Source organism: Seriola lalandi, unplaced genomic scaffold (genome assembly GCF_002814215.2).
Source record: "Seriola lalandi dorsalis isolate HSWRI2012SDOR001 ecotype SW California unplaced genomic scaffold, Sedor1 jcf7180002054334, whole genome shotgun sequence".
In the NCBI taxonomy this organism is placed as follows: Eukaryota; Metazoa; Chordata; class Actinopteri; order Carangiformes; family Carangidae; genus Seriola; species Seriola lalandi.
This window is the reverse complement of record NW_019524887.1, coordinates 632,233-644,467: the sequence shown is the minus strand read 5'-3', so window position 1 is coordinate 644,467 and position 12,235 is coordinate 632,233. Positions and strand designations below refer to the sequence as shown.

General features: G+C 38.6%; 1 protein-coding gene across 3 annotated transcripts in view; it reads right to left on the bottom strand.

Annotated features, from left to right (window-relative positions):
* Nucleotides 1–12,235, bottom strand: part of LOC111655879 (collagen alpha-1(XI) chain-like) — an 86,674-nt gene that overhangs the window by 71,315 nt on the left and 3,124 nt on the right. For all 3 annotated transcript variants that reach the window (XM_023407414.2, XM_023407415.2, XM_023407416.2), the window contains exons 2-4: nucleotides 8,400–8,564; nucleotides 4,841–5,054; nucleotides 3,240–3,402 (exon numbers count right to left, since the gene is read on the bottom strand). In XM_023407414.2, coding sequence (XP_023263182.1) covers nucleotides 3,240–3,402; nucleotides 4,841–5,054; nucleotides 8,400–8,564 — 542 coding nt within the window. The remainder of the gene's footprint in view (nucleotides 1–3,239; nucleotides 3,403–4,840; nucleotides 5,055–8,399; nucleotides 8,565–12,235) is intronic.

Sequence of the window (12,235 nt, the reverse complement as noted above, 5' to 3'; positions counted from 1 at the left end):
GGGCATGTGGAGGCCCGGTCAGTGAGCATATCTCTTAAACAGCTGTGAAATCTGAGCCAAGACTAAGCACACACTGATCATATTTTCCCCTAGCCTTCACTCTTCCCTGGGCTTCCAGCTTTGACACCTGCTTATGCACTCTACTGCGGTAAGGTAGCCATGTAGTGACAGAACAAAGCAGTTGCAGTGAGTAAGATCACAGCTCACAAGATAGCCTACATTATCCTGAACCAACAAATTAGTCAAAGGGATGATTTTAACCTGACAGTGGTAGTAAAAAGACGATTTTAGGAATGCATCCTCTGATGACTATGAATCTACATGCTAAAAACCTAAAGAAACTTTTCAAAGATTTGGGAAATATGCTGGGGAATAGATAGCCTGAGTCTCTTCAAAGTGCAAAAATACACCTGTTAACACCTCTAAAACTCACTAATGAACATCATATCATGGCATCACATAATATCTTGGCAGATGGAATCCGTTACTTGTTGCAGAGACGTGCTAGCTGTTTAAACTATGGCTGGTTGTTCTTCAACTCTTTATGCTAAGCTAATCCCCTCCTGGCTCCAGCGCCACATTTAACACACAGACATGAAAGTGGTATTCGTCTTCTCATCTAACTCTTGAAAAGAAAGCAAATAAATAGCCTAATGCCAAACTGTCCTTTTAATCTGTCAATTAGTTGTCTTGCTGTCCACTACCTGAACTTATATCACTCAGTCCAGCTGGACGAGAATCCTATGATTTTTGGGTGCATCTCTTTAAGAGCTACACATAAATACAATTTTTAAACATACAAGACATTGGACCTTGGATGAATTGGTCTCAGAAACCTGAGCAGAGATGATTCAGATTTGGAGGATTTATCAGGATAAAACAGCCAACAGTGTCCCAGAAGTTTCCACAGCCTCTCTGAGGTATACTGATTGTTGTATACCTTCAACAGCTGTAGAATGGATGCCAAAGTATAAGCAAACTCTAAACCAAACACATGTCTTACATTAACTTTGCAAACCAGTTTTTATGTATAGGAATAATTCAATAATCAACCACCTTTGTAGCCAGTAAGAGTTTTTCCCCATTAGCAGCGTTGAAAACAAGTAGCCAGTTTACAAACACCAGATCTAAGATTATTAAACTTGAAGTGGAAATAATTACAGCTTAAGATATGGTTGCATTTCTAGCTGGGTCACCACAGCATTGCTATGGTGTGATACATTGATTAAAACCACCTCGCAACGTGCAAAAAGCCTCAAGTCCTGGAACGGGAAGGAATCATTTTCTCTTCTCCAGGTTTTTAAGAAAAGAACAAAACAAATTACTCCGTAATTCAACACCATTTAATGTAATATATGTTCAAACAAAGCACACTCAGAAAAAGCCAAATGGCTTGTCTCAAATCAACATCAAAAATAGAAAAAGCTTCATAAATGTGCTGCGCTATTTTTATCCTCTTTACTCGGCCCTTAATTACCTTAATTACAATCTCTACTCTAATCACTGTGGCTTTCACTCTCACATTCTTTACTGTTGTTACTGCCATAAAACTAATTTACTATGATTGTGCTCATTGTACTTTAGCTATACTAAATCTCAAATGTACAAAAGGGATAAAAGTCATATCAACTCCTCTAATCATGACCTCTGCTTATCTATACGTTTAACCTCCATATTAAGCAATGTGATGTGCTTACCAATAACCTATGAGTGAAAAAGAGCGGCACCCAAGTCTCCGTGGAAAGTCATCTCTGACCTGGAGGCAAACATTTTGCAGCCTGTTCTACTTAGCAAGCATTCCACATGCAGACATCAAAGAGAGGCTATTGTCTTCTGAGCTAGCATTCTTCTCACATTTTCCACTCAGCTCAAAGCTACCTGTGCTAAACCTGGTTACTTGGGCCTCCATTTTATAATTGCTACCTCAGTACTCACTATATACTGAGCTGTGAATTGTTATTCTCAGTTCTGATAGCCACAGTTATTAAAGGAATTGTAGGAAAAAATATCATCTCACAAACAGTAGTAAAATTCATGCATCCTAAATAGCACACTGTCCAACTGAAGCCTATTGGGACTCAGTCTTTCTTTTATTAAGTCAATTATTCAATCAAACCCAACCAGTGTTGAGAGAAAAAACACACACACTTTGAACAACACACTGTGCAAGTAGCCTTTCCACAGACACTGCCCATGGCTCTTGCCAAGTACACAAAGCCAATATTGTTGTTCTGGCCAATAAAATTCACCATTTACTGTATGCACAAGTTAATGAAAGACATATAAAATGTCGGCCTTAAAGCGTATGGACTTAAAACATTAGACACTAAAAATTGTCCTTTTCCACAATGGTAAATGAGATTCATTGAAAGTAAGATTCACAGTATGCTTTCAATTACATCCATACTTAACCAGAATGGAGAAATCGCCTGCATCTAGGTACGCTGTCCAAACTCCCTAAAAACATAATCACTTCAGTCTAATGGTGAATGCCTGCTTTATACTTGTAAAAGACACTCCTGTGCAAATGATGGAGACATCTTGAAGCTGTGTTTTTCCATAGATTTCAATGTCAGGGGTGAATTGTACTGTATGTTTACAAAAATAGCATAAAACTACTTAAGATAATAATAATGATAATGTAGCCATTATATCTATAAACTGAGTTGAAGTCTGCTGCACTGATGCAATCTGGTGAAATATTACAGCAACAGTGCAACATTTTGGAAAATATTTGCTGTCTTTCAGAGAGTTAGATGAAAATGTCTGTGCATAACTGAGCATTTAGAGCTAGGGAGCGATTAGCGTAGCTTAGCTTAGCATAGCATAAAAACTGGCAGGAGGAAACTGCCAGCTTGGCTCCCTGTAAATTTCTAAAACACACCTACAAACACCTCTAAAGCTCATTAATTAACATGTTGAATCTCATTTGTTTAGTCTGAAGGAAGGCAGAAATTGTAAAAATAACAAATTGAGGATTTATGGGGTTATATGCTATAAACATTTCTTTGACACCAACGCAGGGACACCAGTCTTTATGCTAGCCTAAGCTAAAAGCCTTCTTGCTTCAGATCAGTACTTGCATAGACATGAACCTGGTATCCATCTTCTCATCTAACTCTCTGGAAAAAACAAAACAGCAAATATCTATATTTCCCAAAACATCAAACCATTCCTCACACCATGAATGCAGCTAACTTAATCCAGGTGAGTATAGGGATTCAATGTGGCTGCCTTACCTCAAAGACCTCCTCATCCAGGATTCTGGTGCCAAAGACAGTAATGCCCTCTGTGTTGATGACGGCCCGGTTGCTTCTGCTGAGCGGCCTGGTCACCTTCTTCTTACAGTCCACAATGATGGTGACACTCTTCTTCTCCACGCTGATAGCTACACGATGCCATCTGTGCAGCACGAGAGCAACATACAGTTGGAGGTCAGAAATGTAATCATGCTCCTACACTTTCTGTGCTCACAAGAAAATTGCCACAGTCTACAGTTAAAAAAATAGTCACAACAGCTACAGCCAGCAGCTAATTAGCTTAGTTTAGCCTAGTGACTTGAACATTAGACCAGCTAAACAGCTAGCCTGGAGCTGTCTGAAACTAGCCTAATATAACCTGCTTACCAACAGCCCTAAAGCTGGCTAATTAACGCAATATATCTCTTGTAAAGCAGTTGAACAGTGGACAGTATTTGTCAAGAAAGTAGGGCCTCTAAAATCACAAACTGTCATTTTTACATTACTAAAACACATGAAATATAACATTAATTTTGGCCTTAAGGGTCAGACACAGTTTCTTCTGCCTTTAAGAGCCAAGCTAGCCTTTCTTCCAGGTTAGCTAACCGGCTGCTAGTTGTCACTTCAAATTTAGCAGATATGAGAGTGTTTCCAATTTTTCCATATAACTCTGGGCAAGGAAGCAAGTAAGTGCATTTTCCAAAATGTCTGACTTTTGCTTTTAATGTCTACAGGTTCCATACCTTAGAGTGTGGAAGGAAATTTATTTAGATTAAATGATATGGTATGTCACAGAGAATCAGAGAAAGCCTATGAAAATCCAATGTATTTAAAACTATAATGATATTTGACAAATCCCTGGTTTAGGTTGGGTTTGTTCCTATGTATAGAGACAGTTCTGTTAGTGTGGATTTGGAAACTTTAAGTACATTTCCACTGTGTCAAAATGTATAAACTGCCCACTACTGCAAGATGCAAATTTTGCAAAATTGTAGGTGATAGAATTCATTACAGACAAACAACCTCATATGGAATCATTTCCAGGCATTTCTGTTAGCATTTGTGTAAATCATTGATGGCAACTTTTAATTATTATTTGTCTCAGCATCATCAGACAGCATTTTCTGAAGATCCTGCCCATTACTGTGTATCAGTATACCACTGCTGTAAATAATCTGGAAAAGAAAAGACTGTCATCAAATTGCTGTCAGCAATTTATTTGCCGTTACAGTCAGGCTTGTTCCATATGGTACTAATAACTGAACAAACATATGATGATAATAAATCCTCACGGTTGTGTGTCAGTTTACCAGGCTTGAGTGCTTGGGAAAATGCATTAAGCAGATTAGTTTTGTTTAGCCTAAAATATAACCAATAAATCTTATTAAAATGCGCAAGATGAGCCACAAAATATGTGGCTTTGTTTTTGAGCCACTTACACAAGTGTCACATCAAACTTGAGATTTTAAATTAATCACTGAAAATCTTTGACTTCATCTGGTTACACAATGGGTTACAGAAAAGGATCCACACAAAGATCTACCACCCACGTCTGACCTCCAACATGTTCGAGCCCTCTTGAGAACCCGTTAGTCACTTACTTGCCGTCAGCAAGGTTGATGGAGCGGAACAAGGGGTACTCCTCTGGGGCAGGCTTGCCATGCTGGTCCTCGTACAGGAAGACGGGGGCACGGCCCACCTCCACGCCGAGCTGCTGGATGCCTTGCTTGTTGTACACGGACAGCAGGAAGGACTGGAGGCCAGCCTTGGGCTTGATGGTAAACAGGATGGAGAAATCTTCTGGGAAAACTCCCCCTGGAGGTGGAACAAGCAGCAGGCATGTAGGTTGGTATGTTGGTAACGACTAACAGATAGCTAGTTAAAAAAAAATTATGTGAGTGCAGATTTTTGTCAGAGGTTTCATAGCATTGCTCTGAATCAGATTCATACAATTACACACATGGGAACGTCCTAGTAGAACCACAGCATTTCTTACTAGATTGAATTAAATTACTCTTGTGGGAATGTTGGGTCAGGGGTGTTTTCTTCATTTCTAAGGACACTGCAGAGAATGTTTATTTCCTCAGCTTCTTCCTTAAGTTAAAGGAAAAATGCTTATTCTTTCTGAGAGTTAGATGAGAACATTGATACCGTTTGGTAAATATGAAGCTACCACCAGCAGCCAGTTAGCTTAGTCTGGCACACAACCCCGCATTACCCCACAATGTGTTGTTTTTACACTTTAGGTTTTATACAGGTTGAATAAATAAGAAACAGTGTGAGTATCAGTGAGTTTTAGGCGTGCTGGTAGACTAACTTTGTTTCCTTTGGACAGAGCCATGCCAGCTGTTTCCCCCTATTCACAGTCTTTGTGCTAAGCTAAGATAATTGTCTACTGGTATAAGCTTCATATTTAGATATGAGAGTGGCATTTTTCTTTTCATCTAAAAGCTCAGCAAGATAATTAATAACCAAATGTCCCAAAATGTCAAACTATAAACATTAAATATTGCTTTTTCTACACCTTTCCACCTCTCTGAACTTACAGAAATTATGAAGCAACGCAGCCTTGAAAGGGAAGCACTGTGTTGATTTTTGAGTATAATCTGTATGAAATGTATAGAAGCCAATTCTAATATAAGGCACTCTATGTTCATGCAGACTCTATTTCACCTTACGCCCTTTTACACATCAATCTTCTACTGATGTCATTACGAGGGCAATTGTATTGTAATGACTAAATTGAATAATGGCAAGTTTATAAGCTCTCTAACTTTCTCTCCTCACATTAAACCCAAACGTCTAGACAACTAGACCTAGAGCAGTGTTTATGAAGGAAGCTGAGAGAGATCTTGGCATGCCCTGAAAGGACTCCACAGTGGTGATGTAGCCACATTAATTTTACAGGGGCTGTAAATACAACAACTCAAACAAATTTCATATTTTTAAACACCATAATAGCTTGGTTCAATGAAAAAATAACTAATCCTGATCAAATAAAAGTCCAATTATTCTGGGGACATTCTGAGACTTTGCTTCCATGGCAGCTCCAACACTTCACCTCTCAAGTTTAATTATAGTCTTCAAATTTCCGTTACTGAAAGCGTAAGGTGTGCTCGCAGTTTAAGCCAAAACTCACAGAGACCTACTTTGTAATTCCTTAAACTATTTTTCACTTTCTTTTTGTTCTTTGAAATCCAGCCAAATTCAAAAAGACTATGACACATACTGCAGACTGGGACAATTTATTTAGCAGCACTCAGTTCCTAATAAATTTCTAAACACTGTCTTGCCAAGTCAGCATTGAGTAAGTAAAGAACTGGGGGCTCTTTCTACACGTTGTCTCAATAATCAAGAACTAACAGGCTTCCAATGGATGTGAACATTATTGTTGTATATCATTATGCATTGTGTTCATGCTTAAATACAGCATGTTTCATAATGGTAGCCCAGGACAAAAAGCACCTGACAACTGACTGGAAATTGACAAATATTAAATTTACATCAGTCTGTGGCTCATTGTTTTTCTACACCCATCAGTAAAGACAGAGGTTCATTATATAATGCTGGATTGGCTGATGAGTAGCACAGAGTGTAAGAAAGTAGCAGACCAAATGGTTACACAGTCAAATAGCTTTTTTATTTCTCTGAGTGGAGTCTTTCCCAATAAAACAAATATGACTTTATTTCTCACAGCCACGCAACAGACTTTGAGTCAGGCGAAAGCGTTCAGTACGAAAACACTGCTAGATTTCACTATGTCAGCCAAATACGCACGTATTCAAGGCTGCCAGCAATCAAACTTTAAAACACTGTATTGACAAGATCACTCCACAAAAGATCAAAAGAAGTATTCCTCTCATTGGTTTTTTTTTTGTCATAAATTGTTGGTTTCCCCAAAATATCAAGTAACTAAAATCTGCTGTTGCTCTTCTTTCTTGAGTCATATGTTTACATGACATTTCATACACAATGTGCTGAGTGACTCTCATCCCCTATGGGCTCTTGGAGCGTACTGAAACACCACTGCATACATGGGCGTAGCAAAGGGGTTCATTAAAGATATTCATTACATAATTTTTTTCGCTATTTTATTGTGAAATAAATACATCTTAAAGATGTTTTAGTTTGCCATTAAGTGGTACAAGACAGTAAAACAAATGTAATATAATACTTTCCCTCAAACAATTATTCGTTGAGCAGGCATAAAATTTTGTTGCATGTTGCATGGTTTTAGGGATGGCACTGTCAGTCAGTTGGTGGGTGTGCTCACCACTTTGGTCTAGAATGAAATATCTCTACCACTACTGCATGGATTGCCATGAAATCATGTATAGACATGTTCATGTTCCTCTCCAGATGAGTTTTAGTAACCTTTGTGATCTTTTGACTTACCATCAAGCACCACCTTCAGGTCAAAATTTGTCCAGTTCTTTGGTTTATGACTGAATACCTGCAATACTCCTTATATCCCTGTCAGCATCAGCTGCACTTTGGGTTTTGTTCTAATAAGCAAATGTTCGCATGTTAAAATGCTAAACTAAGATGGTGAAAATGGTAAATAATATACCTCTGCATGTTAGCATGCCCATGTTAGCATGTCAATGTTAGCATTTCACTGTCTCACAGAGCTGCTAGCATGGATGTAGACTCTTTGTCTCATTTAAAAGCAGGGTGGCTTGTTTTATTGTGAGATTAGGTCAGTGTTCCTGAGCAAAAGCTGCATAAGCAAGGTTTTAAACAAAAACATACCCTCTTCCTCACAAAATGTAGTGACATCCCCCATCTCTGAGATCCTGTAATTTCCCAAATATTTGCTCAAATAGAATTCAGATGTTAGATAAAAGTGTTTATTGTACGTTCTCTTCTTCCAAGAAGTGACACAGGCAATAAAATAAAAATGCTAACTATCTCCTGAACAGCACAGCAAGTGATCTTCAAGAAACTTTTGCATTCACCAACATTTCAACTTTAGCCTCTTTTCATGTCTTTGGTGTTCTATGGTGTAAGGCATAACAAACCCAGCTGAACTGGTAAATGTTAAACAGTTTACCTACACGTAAACTAATTATTGAATTAGAATTTTTGTGAGATCCACTCTTTAATATCTGTAGTGTCCTTGTTCAGCTTTACTGTAATCTGTGGGAGGTGAGGAGTTACCTGGGAAGAGCTGTTTGGTTGGAGCGCTGATCTGAGCCTGTTTTCCCACTCTGTAAGCTACATCGGGTTTGGATCCTCTCCGGGCCGTGCAGAAGCCTGTTGTTTTCCGTACTCCTTCGGGAGAGCTCTTGAAGTCTAGCACCTTCAGTACATCCACTGGTTCAGCTGTGGAGGCAGAACAAAGACTTGATTAAATTACCCAATTATACTGCAAAATGACATTACATTTGCACAGCAATAAGCATTTGGGGAATGCATTGTAGATGTATTTGGGTGAAAAGATGTTTCTTAGGGGTTTTGTTTTTTGTTTTTTATTAGATCCATTGTTTGAAAATTCTTGTATTTTGTTGCATTCAAGTGCAATTGTATAATTTGGAACATGACTTCCCTGATCAGAAATCAGCTGTTAAAAGTCTACAGTCAACTCTTAAATGTACAAGTAAATTCTCAGTCTGCTGGAAACACAGGATGACTGCGTCATGTATTCCATCACGTATATGCTGCTAAAATAGAAATTAAACTATTTCAATAGAAATAAGACTAAATAAAAATAATGAATTCATGCAACAGTCAAATATACATAAAATATTGTATATACATACAAAAATGAAGATGATGTATGAGATTATAGAAGAAAACGATTTTTAGAACAACATGAGTGCACATGTTGTAAAAGCCACATGTAATCGCACAGTACGTTGTAAACATATCTCTACAGTTAACAGAAACCCTAATAGGAGCTGGCATTTTGATGATAAGTCAACATTTACACCCATTACACCCCTTGCCTGTTCAGGGACTGTGGGCCAAATCTGTCAGTTCAACCAGTTGTTCGTTTATGAGCTACCTTGGCAGAGGAGCAGTAAAAATGTTAGGAACCACTCAGCAGACATAATTGGACCCCTCCTCACCCCCACTGTTACCCCCACAGCCAAAAGCTACAGCATCTATGGGATGATAAAACTCATTGCTGCTGATCACTGGGTCTTTGGAATAAGGAGAACACAGAGGGGGGCAGCTTTACAAGCTTCTTAACACTGCTAGAGTCTTTTCTATCAATGGACCTGTAACTCAGGGGTGAAACTACTGTGCAGTGCAGTCACAAATGCTACTTCTCATGTCGTCTCTCTCCTGCAGTTCTCTAAATCTGCCTTCATAACCGTCTTTCACCAACCCCCCTTCTGTAACTGTTTTTGCTTTTAAACCCCTATCTCTCCCATTCCCTCAGGCACATCATCAGTTACAGTGCGATTATGGGGAATTTAAGATGCCTAGCAGGGTATGATTTAAGGCCAGTGTATAAACAGGAGCGTTGACGTACAGCATAACGTCATTTGTGATTTAATGCATTTCTGCCTGAGGCTGCATTTGCTTTAAAATATACAGTAAGAGTGGGCCATGAATTCGAGGTCATGTTGGGTGCTGTGGTGGATACAACAGTAAATGTACATAGGGAAAAGCTCACGAGAAAAGTGTAGGTTTGAACAAATTGTTTGATTCTGGCTTTTGCAAAGTGACTGCAACATAGTGACTCTTAAATTATTACTTGTCCAAACTTGGCCGTGTCAACTGAAGTAATCCACTCATTATAAAATACACATATGCATACAGTATTGTAACCGTCTAGCTGCAGTGTTCATAGGCAGCTTTAAGGTATTTCAAACTGATATCATTAAAACAAATATGTAACTTTTGCTGAACACTAGCCACCGTGCGCAAAAGTTACAATTACAGGGCAAAAGTTAATTCTTAAATGTAGTGTCACAGTAATACTAGCAGAGAAATGTATCATTTATGTCGGTTATACAGCAATATATATTTAAAGTTCTCAAACATTAGCTAACACTAGCCTCTATTACATACTAGTCATACCAGACCAAGTAAGGCGAAGGCAGTGTGGTGACATAAGCAAGAATTCATATAATTACTTAGGAATTCAACTTTGTATTTGTGAGAGGAAGAATATGTTATGTACTTTTTTAAATGTTACACAGTCTTGATTTAAATAAGCAGTCATGATTAAAACTATGATTAATTACTTCATAGCCGTATTAGTGAGGGGTCTCTAAATTAAATATGGCATTTTAATTGCGAATAATTTGATGACATTTACTCAAAATGGCATATGAAACGCTTTCTGATCATAATTGTTGTAACATATACAGCCTTGTAATTCAGTTACATTCACCACATGCAGTAACATCTCTGCACTGCTGTACTGTGAAGTAAGAACAAAGACTTTAAGACCGCACATCAATACAGTAGTATGTCTTGGCCCGATGAAAAATTTGATCGACAAACTGGCCAGAAACTATTCTACCCAGCTAAAAAGAGAATATTAAAAGCCAACAGAGGAGCAGAGGTCCAGTCAAGACAATAAATTGACTAACAGTTAATATTTCCACTCCAAACCAAACTCGGTACAACCCAAAAGTAGTAAAAGCTACTTGTTTAACTGTTACAAAAACCACAGTGACCAGCACAGCCGTGTCCAGACATCACATTACTCGTTTGACTTTACAGTGAGTCAAGAAGCGGGACGCGTCCTCTTCAAAAGGCCCAGCAATGATAAACAATGTCTGAATGGTCAGCTTAAAATCCTACTGGGATGATAAGAGCTCTCAGGAATGGCAGATAACAGGCTTAATGCGAAAATCTCCCTAGAAATAAAAATGTGGATTCATGTGTTTGATACCGGCAGGAAAACTGTGGGAAAATGATTCAAAGGGATCAGACAGAAGCTTTTCTTGAAGTCCACATAGCAGGAAATCTCTTTTATCAGCCTTATAATACTCTATTAAACTGCATGAACCAGGAAGAAAAGTTGGTCCAGAGACATAGACTAACCAACATAGCTTAGACGGGTCGTGAGAGCAGTACTTGAAGGAATATGATGTAAAGGAATGGAGTGTTATAAACCTTTTACCGCGTCAATGCGAGAACCATATGTTCTTTCAATTCACGCAAAATGTAGACCCTAAACAGTGTTAGTCTATGCTTTTCTGCAGTCGCTCTACACATTTCAACATCACTCTAAAGTATCAGATAAAAGATATGATTGTTTGCATTTTCCGTTTTTCTAAGTCATGTGGCACGTGAAGCCATGAAATGCTGATTGTGCGGTTCCTGTTCGCTTTTAGTGACCAAGAGGGGGTCTGAGGGGTGGAGCTACTAGTCCACATGCTGAACCCATTATGGCACTGGCACCACTCCCCATACCCCTGTCTCTTATACACATCTCATACATAAGACTAAACTAAGAAGGCCCCATCCCTGTAGCTACTTCTCCTCTGACCAGCAAAATAACAGCTTGAGTGTTGGATCAGACTCGTTTCATTCTAGCACATGCTCAGTTTTTCAAAGTCATCTGATGCCACAGTTCATGAATTTGAACTGTTGAGAGTATAAGCATCAAGCAAACAGTATGTCGGGAAAATCAAGCAGAGATGAATGCCTTTTCTTTTGATTTCTGTTAACTTCAGTCACACAGTAACTTTTCTTCTCTATGACTGACATTGAGGAAAGAGCAGTTCAACAGATTCAGGTTCATTTTGTCTTGAAAACTACCAGACTGACACAAAGGCAGAATAAAATATAAATGTGAAGAACCATACGCCAAGTTTTAAACCTCACACCAAATGCCTCATAAAAAGGAAAATAGTCTGTGGCTCTTCTGAATATTGTCCCAAGTAAAGAGCTACTGGTTCTTGAAAAAGAAAAAAAAAGAAAGCTTGGACTAAAGGTCTCTTTGTGAGTTTGAGAATGCCTTTCTGCATTACTGCATACCTCAAGGCCTCATATATTCCAGATGTGCTGAATTGGCCTGGACCCCCCCC